At 46.8% G+C, this 25897-nt stretch overlaps 1 protein-coding gene and 1 pseudogene across 7 annotated transcripts in view; both read left to right on the forward strand.

Moving 5' to 3' along the window:
- Window positions 1-7177: 7177 nt before the first annotated feature.
- Window positions 7178-7779, forward strand: LOC102406158 (annotated as a pseudogene).
- A 1887-nt stretch (window positions 7780-9666) lies between these two features.
- MOK (MOK protein kinase) overlaps window positions 9667-25897 on the forward strand; it is a 42890-nt gene continuing 26659 nt past the window's right edge. For 3 of the 7 annotated variants that reach the window (XM_025271037.3, XM_025271042.3, XM_025271040.3), the window contains exon 1: window positions 9668-9910. Coding sequence is in view for 3 of the 7 variants with exons in the window: in XM_025271040.3 (XP_025126825.2) it covers window positions 9904-9910 (7 nt within the window). In the remaining 4 variants the exon portion in view is untranslated. Of the gene's footprint in view, window positions 9911-22929; window positions 23045-25897 lie in introns of those variants that run through there. The other 4 variants (XM_006079058.4, XM_025271036.3, XM_044932775.1 and 1 more) reach the window with 3 other exon arrangements.

The following is a 25897-nucleotide window of genomic DNA, read 5'->3' on the forward strand; positions in this document are numbered from 1 at the left end:
AAAATAAATGTCATGAAAAGATGCACAGGGAACCCAAAGCCCCGGCTCTGTGACAACCTAGAGGGGTGAGCTGGGGAGGGAGGTTTCCGAGGGAGGGGACATATGTATATCGATGGCCGATTCATGTTGATATATGGCAGACACCATCACAATATTGTAATCATCCTCCAATTAAATAGAAGTAAAAAATAAATATCATGAAAAGATGTGAAGTTGTTCACCTCCCCATCAGGAAGGCTGGAGAACCAAGCGTGTACAAACAGCCACTCAGTCAAAACATGCTCATTCAGCCTGGCCGTGCGCTAAGCCCTGGGACTCCGCTGTGAGCAAAACGGACCTAATCTTGTCTTCACGGAGCTCAGACCTGTGCCTCATCAGCGCGGGCGGCTAGGGCCTCTCAGGGACCAAGAGACCCCGGGGACACACGGCTGGGGGAATGGATGTCTTCAGGGTTTTGTCTTCCCAGCACTTTTCTCCTGTTTTTTGGTTTTGTTTTTGTTTTTGTTTTTTTTGCACACAGACCTTATGCCTTGGCAGTGGCTGTCACATTGCCCATTCCACAGCTATTTCACGATTTATTCATGTGCTAGTTAACAAAAGAGGGCAAAATGACGACAATTGCCAGACATCCTCAAAAGGATGGAGGAGGAAAAACTATGCCTTACTTAAGGCATAGACAGGTCTGGCAAAGACAGGTTTTAGAGTGCTTAGGCGCGCTTAGGCGCCGTGATGAGTGTATTAGACTGTGGAGCTAGTGGAGGGTGGGCTGGACAAGCTCCTGGAGACTGGGACGCCTGACTGTGTCCTGAAGGACAAGGATAGATCCGTGTAAGCCAAGGGGGTAGAGTGAGCGGCCTACGATGAGTTGTAGGCAGGCATCCTGCCCATTTTGCTTACAGGTGAGTGTCCAGAGTCTAGCACCCTGTCTGGAATAATACATGATTAATAAACAGGAGTCAGGCTGTTACTGAACCAAACTTGGGTCCCCTCGTTTGTTCACTGTAAAGCCCACCTACTGCCCCCGGGTCATGGTGAAGGAAAGAGTGACATCTATTGTAGGGAGCCAAGCAAGGAGTCCAGCAGAGCTGGTGCTCGGAATACCCCAACTCCCCAGTGGGTTTCAGCAAAGCATTTTGAAAGGTCAGGTGAGGGAGGGGGCATCATGGGATATGTGATGAGCTCATACTCAGTTCTCTGATTGGGTGATAGTGGTACTGGGATGGTGTCAGGGGTTAACATTATCGATCCTTAAGCACCAGTAGGTCTGGGGCTTCGCGCTTATGGCCATCAAGAAGTTAATTTCTTCCATTTGGTGGTGATTGTTAGCACCTGTAAAACAACTCAGGAGCTGTGCATCAGATACTATTATCTAGGCGCTTCCAAGAGAAGCCAGCACAGAGGACATGAGGGAGGGGGTCTGTCCTGGGAAGGCCCCAAAGAGTTCTCAGTTACAAGATGGATAAATGAACTAATTTCAAACTTATCTTACACTTTAAAACAAAGTCAGATAAAGTTATTTCTCTGAGTTCAAACTGTCCTCTTCTGGCCCAGCCCTGATAGTGTTGCCAGATTTAGCAAACACCTTAGCATAAGTCTGTCCTGCACACTATCTGGGGCATACTTATACTAAACCAGGCGGCCCGTGTGGTAAAGAACCCACCTGGCCAACGCAGGGGACATAAGAGAAGCAAGTCCCATCCCTGGGTAGGGAAGATCTCCTGGAGGAGGGCGTGGCAGCCCAGTCTAGCATTGTAACCTGGAGAATCCCATGGACAGAGGAGCCTGGCATGGGGTCGCAAAGAGTCGGACATGACTGAAAAAGAGACTTAGCACACATACTAAACCAGTGTGTGGTTGATCTGAAATTCGGTTTCAGCTGGACATCCTGTACTGTATCTGGCAATCCCACAGCTGGAGTAACAGCCGCTTGAAAGACCCCACCGTGAGTCTCAGTGAACTCCGGGAGTTGGTGATGGACAGGGAGGCCTGGCGTGCTGTGATTCATGGAGTCGCAAAGAGTCGGACACGACTGAGCAAAGCGACTGATCTGATCTGAACCTGCTCCTTTCCCCGCTTTCTTCTGCCACAGCCTCATCACCCTCTTTCGTGGTTGTTCCAGCCACGTTTCCTCAGCAGGCAAGGCCCTCCCGGCCAAGGCCACCCAGGATTCAAGGTCGGGAGACGCAGTGACTAAGTATAGGCGGCAGGGGGCACCCTAGACCGACGTAGGGAGCTGCGCACTTGGGTGCCTGGGCTCCTCGGAGTCCCGTGCTGGCGGAAGGCTGAGGCTTTTGCACAGCGCTCTTCTCCAAACCCCTCTGAACTTCTCCGGCCATTTCTCACCCCATTTTACAGGGCTTCCAGGACAAACAAGTCCTGATTTTCAATCTTTGAGTGAACCCAGGTCTCTCACATTGTAGACAGACGCTTTACCATCTGAGCCACCCGGGAAGTCCAGGAAAACACATACATGATCAGAATTAAACCTGTATAGTTACATGGGTTTTTAAATATCCAAGGGGTGCTTTGTTGCATGCAACTATCTCAGATTTTAGTTTGCTTTAAAATCAACTTATAAAACTTGTCATTCTGTTTATAAATTGCAGCCTTTGGTATGAAAATAAAGGCACCCCTGTATTCGTCTCCTCTCAGTGTGTGTATTAGTCGCTCAGTCGTGTCTGACTCTTTGTGACCCCCTGGGCTGTAGCCTGCCAGGTTCCTCTGTCCATGGGATTCTCCAGGCAAGAATACTGGAGTGGAAAAAAAAAAAAAAAAGAATACTGGAGTGGGTTGCCATTCCCTTCTCTGACTCAGGGATTGAACTGGGGTCTCCTGCACTGCAGGCAGATTCTTTGCCATCTGAGCCACCAGGGAAGTCCATTCGTTTCCTAGAGGTGCCATAATAAAACCCCACAAACCGGGTGATGAAAACAACACAATTATTCGCTCACAGTTTTGGAGGCCACAAGTCCAAGGTCACAGTGTCTTCAAGGTTGGTTCCCTCTGAAGGTCCTGAGGAAGAACCTGTTCCAGGCCCGTTCCCACGCTCCTGGCGGTTTGCGGGCATTCCTGGATGCTCCCCAGCTTGCAGAAGCATCACTCATCTCTCCCTCCGACCTCACACTCATGGATCCCATGTTCCTAGAACAGTGCCAGGCACAGCACACATTCAATTAACTATTTGTTAAATGAATGTCAAATTCACTGTGCTGAGCATTTCACGGCCTTTTCAATTTGGAAACGTGTCCTTTTGTCCTGGCATTTTTTTTTTTTTTCTGTTTTGGCCATGCAGCGAGGTTTGGGGGATCTTAGTTCCCCAACCAGGGATTGAACCCATGATCCTGCAGTAGAGTCTTAACTACTGGACCACCAGGGAAGTCCCCTTTTTACATTTTTCATTTTGACTCGGGGCCCTGGTGCACAGCGACAAAAAGAGAGCAAAGCACTTTCAACATTGAAGCTGAATTCTTGCCAGCCGATTCCGGAAAAAAAAAGAAAGAAGGGAAGGAAAAAGAGAAGTGAAATGCTTCATTGTACAATATGTACTATGTCAAAGCTGTTAGACAATACAAAAGAAAAATAGACAAACAGAAGGGTTTTTCAGATGTTGCTTCTAATTTGTTCCAACAAATAGGTTGATTCAAGGGCTTGTAAAATGTACTTCTTGAGAGTACGTGCATTCATTGGAGAGCTTTTATAAAGGTCTCTTTTAGACACAACAACTGTAGAAGCACGGGGAGCTGGAAGCTGAAGACCCGGGTCAGAGCCCAGGGGGCCACCAGTGAGTGGGGGACTTTGGTAAAGACCTTCCCCTCTCTGGATCCCCAACAACAGGCCATATGACTTCTACAACCTGTCAGTCTGCCTGTTCAATTCCTCCCGATCAAGGATTAAGGTTTACCCTTGTTGTTATTGTTGTTGAGTTGCTAAGTCGTGTCCAACTGTGTGACTCGAACTATAGCCCACCAGGTTCCTCCATTCATGGGATTTCCCCAGACAAGAATACTGGGGTGGGTTGCCATTTCCTTCTCCAGGAGAATCTTCCTGACCTGGGGATCAAACCTGTGTCTGTCACTTGGCACTTTATCACTGAGTCACCTAGGAAGCCCAAGGTTTGTCCTGGATGCTCAACACTCATCAAAAATCGGCTTGCCCCTCATCACAGAGGACAGACAGAGCAGGTGACAGCTGATGGTGTTTCCTGATTAGTCAACAACCTCTATCGAACATTTGCTCTCTGCCAGGCCTATTTTAGACCTGATGCAGAATCCAGCCTCCATAAGCTGACACCAAATTAAATTTTGGAGACAGAGTTCTGGGTGAAGTAGAAAAGAATGGGCTTCCCTGGTGGCTCAGCAGTAAAGAATCCACCTGCCAATGCAGGAGACATGGATACGATCCCTGGGTCGGGAAGATTACGTGGAGGAGGGCAGGGCAACCCACTCCAGTATTCTTGCTTGGAGAATCCAGTGGACAGAGGAGCCTGGCTGGCTATAGTCCATAGGGTCACAAAGAGTCAGACATGACTGAAGCAACTTAGTACGGACGCACTTACTGCTATACAACAAAGTGACTCAGTTATACACACACACACACATATATACAATCTATTTCATATTCCTTTCAGTTATGGCTTATCACAGGATACTGAGCGTAGTTTCCCGTGCTATCCAGGAGGACCTTGTTTATTCATTCTACATATGCCCATTTGCACCTGCTAGTTCTCCACTCCCCCTTTGGCTTGCCTGCTCCTCCTTTGTCTCCACATCTCCTCCCTTCCCTAGGTGGCAACCGTGTAAACCTGCTCCTTGGGACTCAGGGGAGGTCATGGAGGCTGAATGACGTCTATTTCCTACAAACAAAACACTAAAAGGGGGACACAGAAAGGCTTTTGTGCCCAGGAGTCCTACAGGGTCTTGTCTGGTTTCAGACTCTGGGAAAAAATCAAACAGCATACTCTAGAGAGACAGAGATGTCGCATCTACTCTTCACTCTTTGCATTGCTCTTCACAGAGGGTATTTTTATCCTCATTGTTCAGAAATGAGGAAACACTGGCCCTGTAACTTGGCTGGAGTCACCCACTTGGCTCACTGATTGGGGTCACTCACTTGGCTCACTCTCCTACCACTTTAAGAATTTTTCTATTCTCTTCTTGGGAAAAGTTCTTTCACACTTAAAAATCTATTGTTTCATGTGTCTTTTTGTTGGAAAAGTGCTTGGACTCCTCTTTAGCCTGACGTTGATTTGTTTTACATTCACACTTGACAACAACCTCATTCATAACTGCTTTGGTTAACTGCCATTCTTCATGTTCATTTGAATGGCTAATGTTCTTGCTCTTATTTTACCTTCCCACTCTTGCTAAGTTTCCTCTGAGATACATTTATTATTTATTTTTATATTACTATTATTATTATTTTGGCCATGCCACATGGCTTGTGGGATCTCAGTTCCCTGATCAGGGGTTGAACCCAGGCCCCAACAGCAAAAGCGCTGAGTCCCAACCCCTAGGTTACCAGGGAACTCCATTATTTTCTAAAATCAATCTGATTTCTAATATCCATAGGTAGATTTGCGTTTCATCCACCTTACCAAGGTTAACATGTATGAAATTTCTGTCTTTCCTAATTTTTCTAACTTCTGCCCATTTCCTGCTTTGAACATTAATTAAGAAACTCAGCAGAAACAGATTGTCTGCTAAACATAGCTTGAATCTTTTGAGACTGGAAATTAGAGAAAAGCTAATGTTGGGATACAGGATGAACTGTCTGAGGAACAGTTTCGGAATGAGTCAAAAGGCGCAAGTGGCTATAATTAGGTGGTATTCATGCAGAGCTTTAAAAGCAGAGCTCCAGGGATGCAGGCTGGTTTCATTCACAAGCATCTTTCGAGCATGTGACATACGCCTGGTGGCTGTCTGTGCTGAGCAGGCAAGGGGCTCAGGGTGGGCCTCCCTGGAGGAGCTCGCAGCCTGTTATTCCTCATCTGTCAATTCTTCTTTTGTCCTTTAGTGGAAGAGTGGTCTAAAGAAGCAAGGACGTAGGCCACACACCTGAAACCCGAGAAGGCTGAGCCCGCTGTCTATAAACTCTACAGAAAGACTTCCCAGGCTATTCTGAAGTAGCATTTCCTAGTCGTCTTAGAATTAAAGAAAGAATGGGCTAGTGGGTCTCAAAATATGGTCGTAAGTGCAGCAGTGGCATCACTTGGGATTCTGTTGGAGATGCACATTTTCTTTCTTTTTAATATTTATCATACTTATTTATTTGGCTGCACTGGGTCTTAAAGTTGAGTCTGGTGGGATCTGGTTCTCTGACCAGGAATGGAACCTGTGCCCCCTCCATTGGGAGCGCAGAGTTTTAGCCACTGGACCACCAGGGAAGTCCCAAGATGTGAATTTTCAAATCCCACCCCAGAATGACAAACTCAGGAAGTCTGTGGCTGGGGCCCTGCAGAGTCTAGAATCATCTGAAGACAGGTGACTTCAGTGCAAGTTAAAGATTGAGAACCTCTGCTCTAGGCAAAATCTCACACAATTCCCTTTCTGCCTTCCTACTAAGGTCCCTGTTTGTTTCCTTTGATCTTCCACTCCGAAGGCCCTTCCACTCCCTTCTCCCAAGGCCTCCAGGTTTGAAGTGCAGGTTGCGGACCAGGGTGCTGATGTTTGTGGCGCTGGAGGGCTGAAGTCCAATAGGCCCTGCTCACCTGGGAAGGCGCACCAAGGCTGTGTCTGCCTACAGGGGACGCCTTGCTGTGACCCTTCCTCAGGATCAGGACCCCCCTGGGCTTCTTCAGGATTTCACTACTAATTGTCCACAGTGAAGGTGAATAGAAGATCCAAATGATGGTGTTAAATGCATTCACTGGTTCACCTTTTAAAAGGTATTCAGTGACTACCCAGAAAGTCCTTCTGCCTGCAGAAGAGATAAAAGACAGGTGGGTGGGCTAAGAAGCTTAGAACCTACCTTGGTAGAAGAAACAAATATGAAAAAGACAGTGTGAGAAAGAAAGAGAGATCAATGTGACCTAAATACAAGTCCCCACATAAGGGGAAAGACCACAAGGAGAAAGAAGAGAAAAATCAATTCCAGTTTCTGGAGAGATTAGATGTGGCTGTTCAGAGCCAACAAGGACAGGACCACCCACAGTAACACCCACACCTCATCCACTTCGAGAATGTAGACCACTCTCAGCAATCGGACTGCCGGCGTTCCAGAAACGCCAACATTACTCTGAACTAGCGGCAGCAGTGCTCAGTGGCTAAGTCACGTCCGACTCTGCACTTACTCTGAAGGGATGCACAGTGAAGGGCCCCAGAGGCACCCAGTGGAGGGACTTCAATCACATCGATGTAGCATTCAGTCTCCTTGGAAAGAAAACAAAGAGGCTCCAAGTTGACAAATGGTGGAGAAATAAAAAGGAACTGGTTACTGTTTGCATGGTCTGTAGTCATGTACAGAACATGATCAAAAGCGTCACGCTGGGCTTCTGTTACAAGATGAGGTCTGTGCGTGCTCACTTCCCCATCGATGTTGCTATTCAGGAGAATGCTTCTCTTGCTGAAATCTGAACGTTTCGGGGATGGAAAATACATGCACAGGGGTCAGATGAGCCTGGACATGGCTTATTCAGTACCTCAAGCCCAGGAAGATGAGTTGAGTCTTGAAGGAAACCACACGGAACCTGTGTCAGATTCAGCAAGCCACAAGGATATTAGGAAAATTTTGGATGGTATCTACGTTTCTGAAAAAGGAACATTTCAGCAGGCTGATGAATAAGCTCTGGGTGGTCCGGCTACAGAAACCACAAAATGCCAGATGATTCTTTGGACTCATTTGTGATATTTTAAAGATGCGATAAAAGCTCTTTTGATTTGGAAAAAAACAATAATAATACCAGCAATAATCACCCTGGTTTTTTTTTTTCAATTCACTTGATAAAATTCACAGAATGGACCATTCTAACCATCTAATACATACAATTCAGTGGTTTTTACTAGACTTACAAAGTTGTGCAACCATCACCACCACCTAATTCCAGAACGCTGTCAACACCACAGAAAGAAATCCCTTACCTGTTAGCAGCCACTCTCATTCCCCCAGTCCCTGGAAGCCTGTATCTACATTCTATCTCTATGGATTTGTCCAGTCTGGAATTACTCTGTAAATGGAATCATGCAACAGGTGGCCTTTTGTGTCTGGCTTATTTCACTTAGAATCATGTATCATGGATGTACTGAATGTCATATTTTAAACGATTGATTGTATGTTATGTGATTTTGACTCAAATTTTTATTTATTTATTTATCTTGACTCAAATTTTTAAAGAGAAGTAAACGAAACAAAGTAGATACCTTTTGATGCCTTCGAATTGTGGTACTGGAGAAGACTCTTTAGAGTCCCTTGGACTGCAAGGATATTATACCAATCAATCCTAAAGGAAATCAATCCTGAACACTCATTGGAAGGACTGATGCTGAAGCTCCTATATTTTGGCCACCTGATGCAAAGAGGCGACTCACTGGAAAAGCCCCTAATGCTGGGAAAGATTGAAGGCAAAAGGAGAAGAGGAAGGCAGAGGATGAGATGGTTAGATAGCATCACCGACTCAAGAGACATGAATTTGAGCAAACTCCAGGAGACAGTGAAGGACAGGGAAGCTTGGCATGCTGCAGTCCATGGGGTTGAAAAGAGTCGGACACTACCTAGTGACTGAACAACAACAACAACCACCTTTTGACTCAGCAGCTCCACTTTAAGAATTCCTCCTATGGGTATACATGAACGTGTGTTCAGGGCTGGTCACTGCAGCAGTGTTTGAAAGATCAGCTTATTAGAAACAACCGAGATGTCCAGCAGGGAACCAGTTAAATCAGAGATGGTGCAACCATGAGGCGGGACTTCCCAGGTGGCTCAGTGGTAAAAGAATCCGCTTGTCAATCGAGGAGTCCAAGGAGATGAGAGTCAGATCCCTGGGTCAGGAAGGTCCTCGAGAGGAAGAAGTGGCAACCCATTTCAGTATCCTTGCCTGGAGAATCCCATGGACAGAGGAGCCTGGTGGGTTACAGTCCATGGGGTCGCAAAGAGTGGGGCACGAGTGGGGCACGACAACCATGAACCAGAAGAGCCATTAAATAAAAGAATGAAGCTCTTTGGGTACTGCTAGGGGAAGGTATCCAAGTATCAGGTGAAAAATGCAAAATACAAATTGGAGTCTATAGAGACTACCACTGGTGTAACAAAGGGAAAAAAGAATAAAGATCCCTTATAACGAGTTACCTACTTTATGCGGAGAGGAACTGGGGACAGAACAGTGGGAGGGAGGATTTCCACTCTGTTCTGTTTTTGTTATTTTTGAATTTTGAATCATGGGACTATATTATCTATAGTCAGTGGATATTCAATTGTAACATGCGACTGCAAAGAAAAGGTATCCATTGACAATTATTTAGTGTGTCCCAGCCCAGTTAAAGCTCAAGGCTGTCGTCCAGGCATGAGGTCCCAAATCACTAAATTCTCAGGACGGCTGAGGAGAGCGATCCCGGGGAAAGTCGCCTACACTCAAAAGCCAGGAACAGCTTAAACCTGCAGGGAGGGTTGCTTAGCAACTAGAGTGAGGAGGCGGGCCGTACTGCGCACGCGTACATGTAGGACCGGAGGGCGCCGATAGGTCGTTTTGCGCACGCGCGGACTCCGGCCTCGGGGTGGTCGGGACCTGACGGTTGCTAGGGTGACAGGGATACAACATGGCGGCCGGATCCTAACGCTGTCTGTTTACGGACCACCACGGAGGTCCTAGTTCGGGACCCTGCCTCTAAGGAGTGGAAGCCAGGGTCTACACTTTCTATCCCTTTCTTCTCCGTCCAGTATCGGAAGGGGTTGTCTCCGGCTTCCGCACCCAGGATGAAGAGTTGAGTGGAGCCGCGAGGGGCGGGACCAGAGGGCGAGTGGCGGCGGGTGGGGGCCGGCTTCGAGAGGCACTCGGCGGGCGTGGGAGGTGGGCAGTGGGGACCTCGGTGGGCTGTCGGGGACCCGCGTTCCCGGGGGCAGCCGGAGGGGGCAGCCGGAGGGGGCAGCCGGAGGGGGCAGCCCGAGGGGTTCAGGGCTGGTCCGGCTGTGAAGGGTCTCAGAACGTCCACCCGAGTCCAGCTGAGGTTTATTTTGGTGCGAGGTTACATTACAGTTTGGGGAGTTTTTCATTCTTTTAAATGGTGGGTTGAAAACATTTGGCAGTAATGTAGTGAGCGGTTACAATGTGGCTTCCTACCTTTTATTGTCATTGGTTTAGTAGACAATTGAGAGGAAAGCTGGGCTGCGTCTTTTACTTTATTATTATTTTGGGATCAGGTAGTACTGTTTTTGTCGGAACTTCTTTACAGAAATTTTGGAAGAGCCTTTCAGTGAAAGAGCGTTGCTGGGAAGTTATGAAATGAGATAGTCATCCTTGAAAATGTGAGGGGTACCATATTTGTGCTTCAGTTGGTGGGTTATCAACAATCCAAGCGTAATCAACTAGAATGGGCTGCTTTTTTATTTTTACAGTTCTGTACAGGTATACTTGTCGTTTATGCTGTGAACCTGAGGTCCAGAAAAATTCCAACCTGTTTTGCTGTGAAAAGATTAAATTATGTTGGGTGTAGTTATGATGTTAAATTTGCATTGTATCCTGATTGTCAATTGGTAATCGGTATACAGCATAAATTGTGTAACAGATGTTTAAAACAATTAATTCATCTCATTCATCCTTTCCAAGACATTCTTATTTTCTTCATATAATTAATTTTTCCCTGCGCTGGGTCTTCGTTGCTTCACGCAGGCTTTCTCTAGTTATATCCCGTGGGGGCCACTCTTTGTTGTGCTGCCTGGGCTTACGGTGGTGGCTTCTCTTTTTTCCGAGCGCAGGTTCTGGTGCACAGGCTTCGATAGTTGGAGCACTCCGGCTCAGTAATTGTGGCTCACGGGCTTTAGTTGCTCCCAGGCGAGTGAAATATTCCCTGACCAGGGATCGAACCCGTGTCCTCTACATCGGCGGGAGGATTCTTACCCACTGTACCACCAGTGAAGTCCAAGAGGTTCTTATTTTCTTTTGTTAGATATTGTTTACGTGATTATCTTTTCCAGTAATGCACCCAAAGCAGTAGTTAGAATACAAGGTCTACAGAAGGCTTTACATTTTTATGTATAGTGTGGACTTATATCGGAGAAGGCAATGGCACCTCACTCCAGTACTCTTGCCTGGAAAATCCCATGGACGGAAGAGCCTGGTAGGCTGCAGTCCATGGGGTCACGAAGAGTTGGACACGACTGAGGACTTCACTTTCACTTTTCACTTTCATGCATTGGAGAAGGAAATGGCAACCCACTCCAGTGTTCTTGCCTGGAGACGGGGGAGCCTGGTGGGCTGCCGTCTCAGGGGTCGCACAGAGTCGGACATGACTGAAGCAACTTAGCAGCAGCAGCAGCAGTGGACTTATATACACGTATTTTTTACTGTATTCCTTTTTTTTTCCTTCCCAACTATTCATTTTGAAATTTTTCGAATCTACAGAAAAGTTGCAAGAAGAGTACACTGAATATTCGTGCACCCTTCACCTAGACGCTCCACTCGCCTCGTTCGTGTGCTGTCTCACCGTGCTCTGGCATTTTCTGTCTCTCTCAATTATGTATTTATTTTCACTAAACCTTTTGAGAGTTAGTTGTAGACATCATTACATTTCACCATTAATAATTCAGCAAGTATCTGCTAAGAACAAGAACATTCTCCTACATAATCACAGTAAATAGCATGCTGATACAATACTGTTATGTAATATGCAGTCTATATCTCACATTTCCCCAGTTATCCCAATAATATCCATGGTAGGCGTGTTTATTTTTTCCAGGATCCCAGTCAAAAATCACAAATGTTAGCATATAAATACATATATACACACACACACACACATAGTACACACACACACACGATCTATATGTTAACATTTGCATTTTATGATTTGTATCTTTTAAACTTTTATTTGTTTTTTAAAAACTATTTGTTTATTTATTTGGCTGCACCGGGTCTTAGCTGCTGCATGCGGGATCTTCAGTGTGAAGTCTTGGTTGTGGCACATGGGATCTGGTTCTCTGAGCAGGGATCGAACCCAGAGCCCCTGCATTGGGAGCTCAGAGTCTTAGTTCCTAGGCCACCAGAGAAGTCCCAAAGGGTGCAGTTTAAATTTTAAAATGTTATGTTTTTTTCAAGTATAATTGACCCACAACACTGCTAGTTCCAGCTGCACAGCGTAGTTATAGTGTTTCTACACATTACAAAATGATCGCCGTTTTTATGAGTTTATGAATAATTTTTCATCTTTCTGTATTTTCATGATGTTTAGTAATTCAGGTCACCATTTTTCCCACAGTGCATGAACTAATTAATTTGGTACAGCCTTCTTTATTGAAGGATCTTGACCTTGTTTTTAGTGATTTGGTTTGAAGTACTTTCTCTCTCAAAGAGAGTGGGAATTAGAAGCTGAATCCTCTTTTATCTCCAGTTGAGAGTTACACTTAGTGATTAACTTCCCCCTTAGTTGTGACTGGAGAAGGAAATGGCAGCCCAGTCCAGAATTCTTGTTTGGAAAATCGTGTGGGTGAGAACCCTGGTGGAGTCTAGTCCATAGGGCTGCAAGAGTCGGACTCACTGATCGACTAAAACAGCAGCATAGTTCTGATGCTTATCACCTGCCTTGATTAAGATCTTCAGAAGCAGTTTTAATAGATAGTTGGATTTGGGTGTGGCAGTTTTAGAATTGCACAAAAAGTGAATTTGAACTCCATTTTCATGCTTTAAATAAGGCTCAAATTCCACTTAAACAGGCCTTGGTTTGGTAAAAATGAATAGAATCTTAATATGAAGAACTTATTTATCTTCCGTGTTCTATCTGCCTTTTTCATATAGCTGTGTTATTTAAACTTTTTATAAAAATGTTTGTTTAGTTTTGGCTGTGCTGGGCTCCGTGGCTATGTACGCGCAGTCTTTCTCTAGTTGCGGCGAGTGGGGGCTACTCTCTAGTTGCAGTTCATGGGCGTCTTGCTGCAGTATCTTCTCTTGTTGCTGAACATGATGAGCATGGACTCTAGGCTCGTGGGCTTAGTTACTCCAAGGCAAGTGGGATCTTTCCAGACCAGGAATCAAACCCGTATCTGCTGCGCTGGTAGGCAGTCCCCAGCCACTGGCCCCAGAGAGGTCCTGTCAGTGTTTGCAGTCCTCAGCACATAAGCCTTTCACTTTCTTGGTAGCATTTGTTTTTATTATTTTTTGACATGATTTAAAAGGGATTTTTGTTTATATTCCTTTTCTGATATTTTGTTGTTAGTGTAAAGAAATGAAACCAATTTCTGTATGTTAATCTTGTATCCTGCTGCCTTGCTGAACTTAATCAGTTCTTGTAGTTTGGGTGTCTTTAGGGTTTTCTATATATAGTATCATGTCATCTGCATATAATGACAATTTTACCTCTTCCATTCCAGTCTGGCTATCTTTTATTTTTCTTGTCTGATTGCTGTGGCTCGATCTTCCAATACTATGTTAAATAAAAGTGGTGAGAGTGTGCATCCTTATCTTGTTCCAGATTTTAGTGGAAAGGCTGAGTCTTCATTTTTATTCAGTTCGGTTCAGTTCAATCGCTCAGTCATGTCCAACTCTTTGCAACCCCATGGACTGTAGCATGCCTGGCTTCCCTGTCCATCACCAACTCTCGGAGCCAGCTCAAACTCATGTCCATTGAGTTGGTGATGCCATCCAACCATCTCACCCTCTGTCGTCCCCTTCCCCTCCTGCCTTCAGTCTTTACCAGTATCAGGGTCTTTTTCAGTGGGTCAGTTCTTCCCATCAGGTGACCAAAGTATTGGAGCTTCAGCTTCACCATCTGTCCTTCCAATGAATATTCAGGACTGATTTCCTTTAGAATTGACCGGTTTGATCTCCTTTCAGTCCAAGGGACTCTCAAGAGTCTTCTCCAACACCACAGTTCAAAAGCATCAATTCTTCAGCATTCAGCTTTATTTATGGTCCACCTCTCACATCCATACATGACTACTGGGAGAACCTTAGCTTTAACTAGACGGACCTTTGTTGGCAAAGTAATGTCTCTGCTTTTTAATATGCTGTCTGGGTTGGTCACAGCTTTCCTTCAAGGAGCAAGCATCTTTTAATTTCATGGCTGCAGTCACCATCTGCAGTGATTTTGTAGCCCAGGAAAATAAAGTCTGTCACTCTTTCCATTGTTTCCCCATTTATTTGCCATGAAGTGATGGGACAGGATGCCATGATCTTAGTTTTTTGAATGTTGAGTTTTAAGCCAGGATTTTCACTCTCCTTTTTCACTTTCATCAAGAATCTCTTTAGTTCCTCTTCGCTTCCTGCCATAAGGGTGGTGTCATCTGCATATCTGAGGTTATTCATATTTCTCCCGGCAGTCTGGATTCCAGCTCATGCCTCATCGTTTTTACTGGCTACATAATATTTCAGCTTGTAGATTCAATCCCTGATCAGGAAATGAAGGTCCAGCAAGCCATGTAGCCAAAAAAAACATGCAGAACTTTTCTTTCGCCCCCAAAAGTTGTCTTGTGCTCCTTTGCAGTCACCGTCCTCCTCCACTTCTGGCTCCCAAGATCATTGATATGCTTTCTATTGCTAAAGTATCGCCTTTTCTAGAATTTCATATAAATGCAGTAAATATAAATGTATGTGGTTTTCTGAATCTGTCTTCTTTGTTTAGAATGTTTTTTGGGGTCCATGCATGTAGTGGCATCTTAGTGAAAGTGAAGTTGCTCAGTCATGTCCGACTCTTTGTGACCCCATGGACGGTAGCCGGCCAGGCTCCTCAGTCCATGAGATTTTCCTTAGTAGTCTGGTCCTTTTTATTGCTGTATTCTAGCCCTTGAATATGCCACAGTTTGTTTATTCATTTTTCAGTTAGTGAACATTTGGATTGTTCCATTTTGTGGCTATTGTGAATAATGCTGCTATGAACATTCATGTACAAGTCTTTGTGTGGACATATGTTTTCATTTCTCTAGATTCCTAGGAGTTGAATTGCTGGATTGGGCTGGAAGTGTGTATTTACTTTTATAAAAACTTCCTGCTTTCTAAAGTGGCTATGCCATTTTTAATTTACCATCATCCATGTGTGAGAGATCCATTTATTCCACATCCTAGCCAACACTTGGTATTTTCAGTCTTTTAAATTGGAGCCATTCTAGTGAACGTGCTTTAACTTGAGTTTTAAGAGCTAGTTGTTGTCATTTTATTTGCTCAACAACTGTCTACGGTCTTCCCCAATGGCTCAGTCGGTAAACAGTCCGCCTGCAATGCAGGCGACGCAGGAGACCCAGGTTCGATCCCTGGATCAGGAAGATCCCCTGGGGGAGGAAATGCCAGGAGAACCCCGTGGACAGAGCAGCCTGGCAGGCTACAGGCCAGGGGGTTGCAAAGAGACAGACACGACTGAGCACATTAGCACACACAGCACTGTCGTGAAAGGCACAGGTTATGGCTCGGTGTAGACATGGTCAGGGGATGTTGTGACTGGAGTGCCTGGTGGACCGCCTGGAGCAGAAGGCCCGGAAGGATCCGATAAGGGAAGAGCAAGCACGACTTCGGTCGCCACTTGTGAAGGTCATGCCGCTCACCGCTGCAGTCTGTGGCGCTGTTCCTCATACCGAAGAGTGGGCTCTATATCATGGGCTTCCCTGGTGGCTCACACGGTAAAGAATCTGCCTGCCATGCAGGAGAGCTGGGTTCAGTCTCTGGGTCAGGAAGATCCTCTAAAGAAGGAAATGGCAACCCACTCTAGTATTCGTGCCCAGAGAGTTCCATGGACAGAGGAGCCTGGCGGACTACAGTCCATGGGGTTGCAAAGAGTCGGACACGACTAACACTTTCACATGTTCATATCATTGGCAGTGGGGTTCCCAAGCTCTGCCTTTCTCATGGGCATTGTCAGCTGAGCCATTACTTTGGAAAGGGTCTTTTACCATGGTCACCGCTCTTACGAGTACATTTGTGTGGCCTCTGCATCTCCTGGACAGCGTTCTGCTCATGGGAGACAGCAGTGGCAGTGTGGTTGGGAAATTCCTCTGGGGTCAGACTCCCTGCGTGTGCAGCCTGCTGCTTTATTGGTGTGACGCTGGGCAGAATACCTAAACTCTCGGTGCCGCAGCTCCTCATTTGTAAGATGGGCTAATGAGGTGCCTGTTGCATGGGGTTGTTGAGATGATTAAGTGAAAAGTGGTGCCTGAGGCTTAGCGTTCAGATCTTGGTGTTTGATAAATATCTTTCTCTGATAGAAGGAACCAGGACTCCTTGGCCAAGCGGCAGTCCTAGCACTGAAACAGGAAATATACAAGATTTTGTAGTGCCAGAAAGTAAGAAAGTACTGAGAAAACAGATAATGTAAACCTAGACAGACAAACCTTGTGGATGGGGGCATGTCAAAGGGACCAAGGAGCCAATAGAAAGAGCTCCTAAAGGCCAGAGCAGGAACTGTTTGAAGCAACACACTAAAGTAGCATTAGATCATCCCAGAATATAAAGTAAATATCCATGGATTCCTACTAACATTAATGAAAAAACATATTCTGAAAGACAGTTTGATGGAGGACTATGAAGGTAGTTTAAGGAGCATCCTTCCAGTCATTTATCCTCCCTACCCTCCTGATCTCTCTGTTGTGTATATGGATGGTCTGACCTGGGAAAGGAAGTGACCTACGAGACAGGAGAGCGCTCTCATTGTAATCTGAAATACCCGGTATTTAAACACAGATGAATAAAAAAGGATTGGTTGCCAGTTAGTCAGTAGTCATAATTCTGTGATTCAGCCGTCGAAGTTCCTCCTGCAGTGTGTGTCTGGAGGACTGTAGGAATCCTGGATTGGGGGCATGTGACATGGCATTTCTTCTTTGATTCATTTGTTGAGGAGGATGTACAGGGCATGAAGGAGGCTAGTAGACTTTGCCTTTAAGAGGCTTACGGCCTTATGGAGAGAGGTGCAGAGTGGACACGAACAGGTCTGTGGCAGAGGACAGGGTGCCCACAGAAGGAGGAAAGGCATCTGCTCTGAGGCCTACCTACCAGGTTGGTCCTGGGAGATTAGAATCTACAGCATCACATATTTAACTTTGACACTAAGCATCCATTAATTTGGCCTTTAATATCTAAACAGGAGTGTGCGTCTCTTTTTAAGTAAAGGACCTAAAACTGGGGGCTCGGGAACACACTCTGTCCCCGAGCTGAGGGATTGTGTCCTCCTGGCCTCTGTGTCCTCCATGCGTGGCCCGGCACCTGATGTGTAGCTGGTGCCCGTGGGCTTCAGTGATGTCCATGGTCATGTAGTCCCACCACCAGGGGCGTTTGCTTCATTTAGGCTGAAGTACAGTGCGCATCGGGCTTCCCAGGCGGCACTAGTGGTAAAGACTAGACACCCGGCTGCCGGTGCAGGAGATGTAAGAGGCACGGGCTCCACCCCTGGGTGGGGAAGATCCCCTGGAGGGGGGCATGGCAACCTACTCCAGTATTCTTGCCTGGAGAATCCCACAGACAGGCGGGCTGCAGCCCATAGGGTCATAGAGAGCTGGACACAACTGAATCGATGTAGCACGCACACATAGCAGAAATGGTGTTGGGGGCGGCTGGGGCCCAAGACCACCCTTAGATTTGCTCAGAGAACTCACAGGATTCAGGTTACACTTTTGCTCATAGCTGTGATGTCCTCAGTGACAGGATGCAGAGCAGCGAAGGAGAAAGTGACGTGGGGCAAAAGCCTAGAGGAAACGAGACACAAGCTCCCGAGTCCTCTCCTCGTGGAGTCACCCAGGACGCACTTCGTTCTTCCCGCAGCACACTGTGACGGCACGTGTGACCTGTTTTCTGTAAGCACAGCTCATGAGAGCCCCGCTGCCCTGGGGTTTCTACTGGGAGCTGAGAACACAGGCACCCTCTGCAGATCCAGTGCAAACCATGCTGCTGCTTGAACGGTGCAGGCATCGTGAGTGACTCTTACTGCATGGAGACCGGTGGGAGCCCTTCCCAAATCTGGGTTCCCAGATGGCAGCCGGGGCCAGCCTTGCAGGCAGATGTCTCTACGGAGAGTGGCTTTAGGTCCGCCACGTGAGCTTTTTCTGCACAGTAATAGACTGTGTCTCTCTTCAGGGAAATTTCTGGGCATTCCAGTCTAGTCCATCCAAGAGAAGGTAAAGGTTTGATGTTGTTTTAATGAGCAGCAGTTATTCCCTGGCTGTTCCTTGATGAGTAGGAGTGGGGTTAGGCAGGTCAGGTGAGTCTTCCTGAGGACCAGAGGATGTATTACTCAGCAGACGCATCCATCTGGTTGAGTTTCCCCACCAAGTTTCAAGTTTGGAGGCTCCCTAAGAAATTTGTCAAAGTTGTTTTATGATGCTCCAAACTGGACAAACTAGTGGTAAGCCACACACGGGGCCTGTAATTTGGTCAGTTTTGAAGAAGCTTCTCGGGAGGATTCACCCAAGAATCTTACCGGTCTGGTTCCAGGACTTACTGGGCAGGTTACCTGTTTGAGGGAGGCTCTGGGCTTTAGTTGAAACTGTGGTTGTCAAGTGGGTTACAGCTTCTGGTTTTAGTCAGAAGGGCTCTGATGCTTGTATCCTGAAGACCCCACCGGGGCTGAGCCCTGCCTTACTGCAGCCAACCAACCGCTCTTGGAGGGCGAGCAGGAAGAACTGTAGAACTGGCAGAACAGCTTCAAACTCCTGCCGTGCTGGGAGCTCGGTTAGTTACTTTTTACTCAGGGAAGACTTGGTGAAGAGGGATTGTAGGGCTTAAACATCCGCAGTTTGGGGGTCCAGAGCAGCCCCAGGAGTTCCTGAGAGACCTGTGTGTTCACACGCAGTACAGCCCCCTACGTGCTCCAGGGACACATGGCTGATTCGGGGAAAGTCAGACCTGTTTCTCTTTAACCTAACCCACGTTCCCTAAGTTTGTTTGCTTGTGGAACCCCCTTTTGGGGAGTACCCATTACTGTCTTAGGGGTACTAGTGTTTTGCAGAACTCAGTTTGGAAAATGCTCGCTGAGAGTTTATCAGTGTCCTCGGGTAGATTTCCTGCAGGTGATGCTTGGGGAGGCCCTTCCTGGGGTTAGGGTTAGGGTTAGAAGATGGCCCAGCCTCTTCTCACACAAAGTACAGGCTGCCGTCATGCTGTTTGCTCAGGACTGTGGCTTTTAGTGTACAGATTTCCTTACATGTGAATCATTGTTCAGTCACTGAGTTGTGTCTTTTGCAACCCCACGAACTGCAGCACATCAGGCTTCCCTGCCCTTTACCATCTCCCTGAGTTTGCTCAAATTTATGTCCATTGAGTCCGTGATACTATCCAACCATCTCATCCTCTGTCGTCCCCTTCTCCTCCTGCCTTCAGCCTTTCCCAGCATCAGGGTCTTTTCCAGTGAGTCAGCTCTTTGCATCAGGTGGTCAAAGTATTGGAGCTTCAGCTTCATTCAGCATCAGTCCTTCCAATGAATATTCAGGGCTGATTTCCTTTAGGATGGACTGGTTTGATCTCCTTGCAGTCCAAGAGACTCTCAAGAGTCTTCTCCAGCACCACAATTCAAAAGCATCAAGTCTTCGGTGCTCAGCCTTCTTTATGGATGGAATGGTCATAATACTGAAACCGTATTTCCTTGCCCAAGCGTTCTTTCTTTTTTTGCTGTTGTGTGTGTGTGTGTTGGTGTAATTGGTTTATGTCCAGCTCTTGTAAGTTGCCAGGACCACGTACTGTCAGTGTCGGGGCTGGCAGTCCTGCCCACAGAGTTTTCATTTGGGAAATAGGATGGAGACCTGTTTGAGGAGCCGGAAGAGGCTCTCTGGAGCTAACCACAGAAGAGGACATCCAGCCTCCCTGTTAGGGGGTCTGTGGAGGAATGTCAGTGGTCCCTAAACTTTGCTTTTCTCATTCAAGAGGTGGTTTCAGTCTGCTTTAGTTGTGAGGACCAGTGAGTCTCACTACACTTCACTTATAATTATAACCGTTAATTAAGGCTGAGCTTGAGAACAGGACACGTCTAGAGCAGGAAGGCCCGGCCCTCCCGGGAGCTAGAGCCGTGGTGAGAGCCAGCTCGTGATGGTCTGGGCAGTGGGACTTGTGCACGTGGCTGTCCCGACAGTGGTCTGATCTGAGCCTGTTTTTCTTTGTGCCTCTCCCTGCGTGTACTCTTTGTATCTTTTCCGTTCCTCATGTTTTCTACTTATTCCCACCTTTGGCTTGCTTTTTTTTCTTCCAGTTTTTAAATATTGGAGTATAATGTCCGTCCAGAAAACTGCACGCTCCAAAGCAGGGCCTCCTCTTTCAGACAGAGCACGTTTTTAATACCTCGCGTGAATTCTAATTTGAACAAACTGACAGAAAAAAGGCCCAGTTTTTTAGAGTAATGTTTTTTGAGAAATAGTGTGCTTAAAGATTTTAAAAGTGCTTATCTGTTAGCAAGAAGTTACGAGTGCAGGTTGGTGAGTTTTCGGAAAGTGAAATAGTCGTTAACCTGCTGCACAGCAGGTGCAGAGCTCACCCTGTCCTGACGTTCCCAGGGCAACCACTGTTCTGACTCGAACACCACAGAGCTGTCTGTTTTCACAGCTTTATTGAGATGTAATCGACATACTGTAAAGTTCACCCAGGTAAAGGATATGATTGGGTGATTGTTGGCGTTTTTACTGAGTGCTCCAGCCATCATCATAATCTATTAAAGCACTTTCATCGTCATCGCAGAAAGAAGCCAGGATCAACTCGAATCGATGCCCCATTTCCTGCAGACCCCGCCCACCCTTGGCAACCGCTAACCTACTTTCCGTCCGTGGATTTGCCTGTTCTGGACATTTCATGTAAATAGCCTTTTGTGCTTGGCTTCCTTTACTTAGCATGAGGTTTTCAGGGTTCGTCCGTGTTGCAGCCTGCGTCTCTGGCTGAGTACTGTCATCGTGTAGCTAGACCACACTTTGTTCATCCGTTTTATTTATTTGACTGTCCCAGGTCTTAGTTGTGGCTCTCAGAATCTTCATTTATTTAGTTTTTATTGCGGCATACGGGATCTTTAGTTGCAGCATGTGGGATCTAGCTCCCTGATTAGGGCTCGAACCTGGGTCCCTATGTTGGGAGTGCAGGGTCTTAGCCACTGGACTGCCAGGAAGTCCCTGTTGACCAATTCTTTAGCTGATGGACGTTTCTTTTCTTCCCACTTTTGGCTATTGTGAAAATGTTTCCATGAACATATGTGTACCGGCTGTTGTTTAGCCTTACGCTTTCATTTCTCTTGAGTCTATACCCCGGATCGGAATGCCGAGCCATAGCTGTATTAGTTTATACTTCTGGCAGAAGTGAATGGGAGTGTATAGGATTTTAAAGAAAATCCAAACATTGTGTCATTTTACCTGGAAAGACTTTAGTATCAACAGTTCTTGCTAACGGATAAGCACTTTTAAAATCTTTAAGCACACTATTTCTCAAAAACATTACTCTAAAAAACTGAGCCTTTTTTCTGTCAGTTTGTTCAAATCAGAATTCACGCGAGGTATTAAAAATGTGCTCTGTCTGAAAGAGGAGGCGCTCCTTTGGAGCGGGATCGTTTTAAAGGCCTGCTCTCTGTTGATGTGGGTTTGGGACCTGCCAGTGCTGGGCTCTTTTTGGTCCAGGCTTGTTTAGTAGGTTCTGATCTTTCTGCTTCGGGTCACTTCCACGCTCAGTGTTCTCTCCAGCGTTCCTCTCAAGCCTGTCTTGTTCTGTCGTGCCTTGCTGCCTCAACCTGCAGGAGTCTCCAGCTCTCTAAGGCAGGTGCTTGGGTGGGGTGGAGACTGGCTCCTTCCTGTGACTTTCCAGTGACCTTGGTGCAAGGCTGAGTAGCTTGTTCACCTGTCAAGTCTCACAACTGCTTTCTGTGAAGTTTTTTTGGTCTTCTCCTCCTCTTATTTGGACCACAGAAGCTTTTCCAACCCAATGAAGCGTTTGCTTTCTGGGCTACTCTCACGCCTTCCGTTTCTGCTTGGAAAGTAGCATGTTTCCCCTGTGCTCACTTCTGTCTGGAGAGCCCTTGTCGGGTGGGCATATTCAGCACCCTCCGTCATCCTGGCTCTTCCTGCTGCTGTCCCTGGGCCCACAGGCTCTGTGGACACTTGGTCTGCGAAAGGCGGAGTCGCTGCAGGTAGTCTGCCGTCGCCGGCAGTTGCACCCTGATGAGCCGGGCCCTCCAGCGGCCGGCCTGCCCCCTCGCTGCTCCACGGCCTGGTTTCCGTCTTTGTTCCCAGTGCGCTCCAGGAGACTCCTTTCTGTGCCTGTCAAGGTTCGGTCAGGAAGACAGGAACTGCTCCGGGGTTTCAGGTGGCAAGGGATTTAACGTAGTGACTTGGAGGCGTATAGAACCACCGTCTGTGCCCAGGTGATGGTGGTGGTGGCCACAAAGCCAGGGAGACGTGCTGTCAGCTTCCAGAAACTCGGGGAACGAGCGCCCCAGGAGCCTGCCACAGGTCCGCCGGGCCTTGTGTGGGACCTCGGAGTGGTTTTCAGGAGTGTGCTCCCGGCTGCCGGGGCATGGCCACGCCTGCCAGAGGCCGGGCCCGGGCTCGCCACTCCCGCGAGGGCCACCCATGCAGCCTGCCTCGGAGCCTCTGCTCTCACGTCCCGTAGGGGTCCCCAGCCTTTCCTCGCCTCGCGTGACTCCCGCTGCACGAGGGAGGCAGAGACTGTGCTGCCAACACACAGCCCAGCTTCTCTTAAAATGAGGGGAGCACCAAACCTTAGAAACACAAGCAAACCATCCCCGACGTGTTGCTCTTGGATTATCTTACAGATGAAGACATCTGCTGTCTGGAAGCAAGTATGAAACAGATGCATAAATCAACTTTTATTTTTATAATTGTTTTTATTTATAGACTATAAAGCAATTGGCAAAATAGGAGAGGGAACGTTTTCTGAAGTTATGAAGATGCAGAACCTGAGAGATGGCAACCACTACGCATGTAAACAGATGAAACAGCGCTTTGAAAGGTAGGCAGCCCGAGGACTGATGGAGACTAAAGAGAGGCACAGGTGTGAGTCGGTAAGACCAACTTAATGGGAAAATTGTATTCATGCGATAGCATGTAACATCAGATTTCTTTGGGCAGAGAGGATTAAAGGCTAATTTTATTTCTCTTGTAGTGGAATTTATTGATGTCCCAGTTTCAGTTCAGTTCAGATCAGTCACTCAGTCATATCTGACTCTTTGCGACCCATGAATCACAGCACACCAGGCCTCCCTGTCCCATCACCAGCTCCTGGAGTCCACCCAAACTCATGTCCATCCAGTCGGTGATGCCATCCAGCCATCTCATCCTCTGTTGTCCCCTTCTCCTCCTGCCCCCAATCCCTCCCAGCACCAGAGTCTTTTCCAATGAGTCAGCTCTTCACATGAGGTAGCCAAAGTACTGGAGTTTCAGCCTCAGCATCAGTCCTTCCAATGAACACCCAGGACTGATCTCCTTTAGAGTGGACTGGTTGGATCTCCTTGTAGTTCAAGGGACTCTCAAGAGTCTTCTCCAACACCACAGTTCAAAAGCATCAATTCTTCGGCACTCAGCTTTCTTCACAGTCCAACTCTCATATCCATACATGACCTCTGGAAAAACCATAGCCTTGACTAGATGGACCTTTGTTGGCAAAGTAATGTCTCTGCTTTTGAATATGCTATCTAAGTTGGTCATAACTTTCCTTCCAAGGAGTAAGCATCTTTTAACTTCATGGCTGCAGTCACCATCTGCAGTAATTTTGGAGCCCAAAAAATAAAGTCTGACACTGTTTCCACTGTTTCCCCATCTATTTCCCATGAAGTGATGGGACCAGATGCCATGATCTTCGTTTTCTGAATTTTGAGCTTTAATCGAACTTTTTCACTCTCCACTTTCACTTTCATCAAGAGGCTTTTTAGTTCCTCTTCACTTTCTGCCATAAGGGTGGTGTCATCTGCATATCTGAGGTTATTGATATTTCTCCTGGCAATCTTGATTCCAGCTTGTGCTTCTTCCAGCCCAGCGTTTCTCATGATGTACTCTGCATACAAGTTAAATAAGCAGGGTGATAATATACAGCCTTGATGTACTCCTTTTCCTATTTGGAACCAGTCTGTTGTTCCATGTCCAGTTCTAACTGTTGCTTCCTGACCTGCATATAGGTTTCTCAAGAGGCAGGTCAGGTGGTCTGGTATTCCCATCTCTTTCAGAATTTCCCACAGTTTATTGTGATCCACACAGTCAAAGGCTTTGGCATAGTCAATAAAGCAGAAATACATATTTTTCTGGAACTCTCTTGCTTTTTCCATGATCCATCGGATGTTGGCAATTTGATCTTTGGTTACTCTGCCTTTTCTAAAACCAGCTTGAACATCTGGATGTACACAGTTCACGTATTGCTGAAGCCTGGCTTGGAGAATTTTGAGCATTACTTTACTAGCATGTGAGATGGGTGCAATCGTGCGGTAGTTTGAGCATTCTTTGGCATTGCCTTTCTTTGGGATTGGAATGAAAACTGACCTTTTCCAGTCCTGTGGCCACTGCTGAGTTTACTATAATACTAATAAATAATGGTCACAAAAATTTAAACTGGAGAAGTATAGTATACCTCACTTTAAACCGTCTGTATGTTCCTAAGAGTTGTGTCTGTTGGATTTTTATAATTGAAACCTTAGATTAGAGATATAGAGGTCCTTGAGATTTAATTAGCTGTGAATCAGTTACTGTGTTGAAAAATAACTTTCAGATAAGATTAGAGAGATGTGTTCACTGGGAAGGACCAGTGCACTTTGTGGCACGGGGAGTCCTCTGGTTCTCACTTCGTCCCTTGCAGACCACGTGGCCTTTCCCACAGAGCAGCCTCTTGGAGTCCTTGCATTTACAGCTTCTCACCACGGACCACCCTGAGTCAGAGACCACGTGTGATTAGGAAGCTGTCAGAATAAGGAAATAAGTGATGGCATCACTGCAGCTGTTCTGCTTTTCAGTAAAGAGGTTTGAAACTCAGTCTTTTTTAATATCAAAGGAGTTGAAGCCTCTGAATATCTAAGGCAGTGTTTTAAAAAGCATAGCAATCCCTGTCCTGAAAATGTGGAGCCTTCTGAGTGTTTTGGGGTATAGGCCTTGATTTCAAACTCTTAGGATGCAAAGATAGTGTTTCAAATTGGAAAGCAGTTCAGGCCTTTTACCACATCAAGGAGATTGGGTAACAGTGATGTCACCCTGGTCACATCCCCATGGGGCAGGCGTCATCGTTACTGATTTGCACCTGAGGAGAGGTGGTTAGCGATGTGAAGTAGCTTGACCGTGGTCATCTGGGTCACTGGGCGGGCAGAGCTGGGCCAAAGCATGCGGTGTTTACCTGCTGCGCCGACGCTGAGGTTACGGGGCTTCTGCTTCTCCTCCTTTCTATCACTTCTTCCTCCATGTGTTCTGAATTCTCTGTATTTCTTTATCCACCCCCCACCTCTGTCTTTGCCTTTACACTATGCCTAGTGGAGAATTTGCTGCCCAGTGTTCCGTTTACCCCCATCGCCCAAGCACACGGCCTCACTCAGCCACCGTGGACAAACGCCCCACAAGCCCAGCGGAGCAAGACGGGACTCTGAGCGGCGGGTGGGGTGCATCCCTTGGTCAGAGGCCCGGGCTCCCTGTCAGCTCCCTGTCGGGTGTGGGGTGGACATGCTTGCAGACGGCAGGACTTTCCAGCTGCAATTTTGGTGAAGACATAAACACGAAGTATGTGCCGGACAGAACACCTGTAGACCCCAGGACTCCGACGACTGTTGCGGGGTCAGAACCATGCAGAGTTAGGCTGCTCTGGGGAACCAGTCGGCCAGGAGAGGTCACGTGG

The sequence above is a fragment of the Bubalus bubalis genome, chromosome 20, assembly GCF_019923935.1.
Source record: "Bubalus bubalis isolate 160015118507 breed Murrah chromosome 20, NDDB_SH_1, whole genome shotgun sequence".
Taxonomy (NCBI): Eukaryota; Metazoa; Chordata; class Mammalia; order Artiodactyla; family Bovidae; genus Bubalus; species Bubalus bubalis.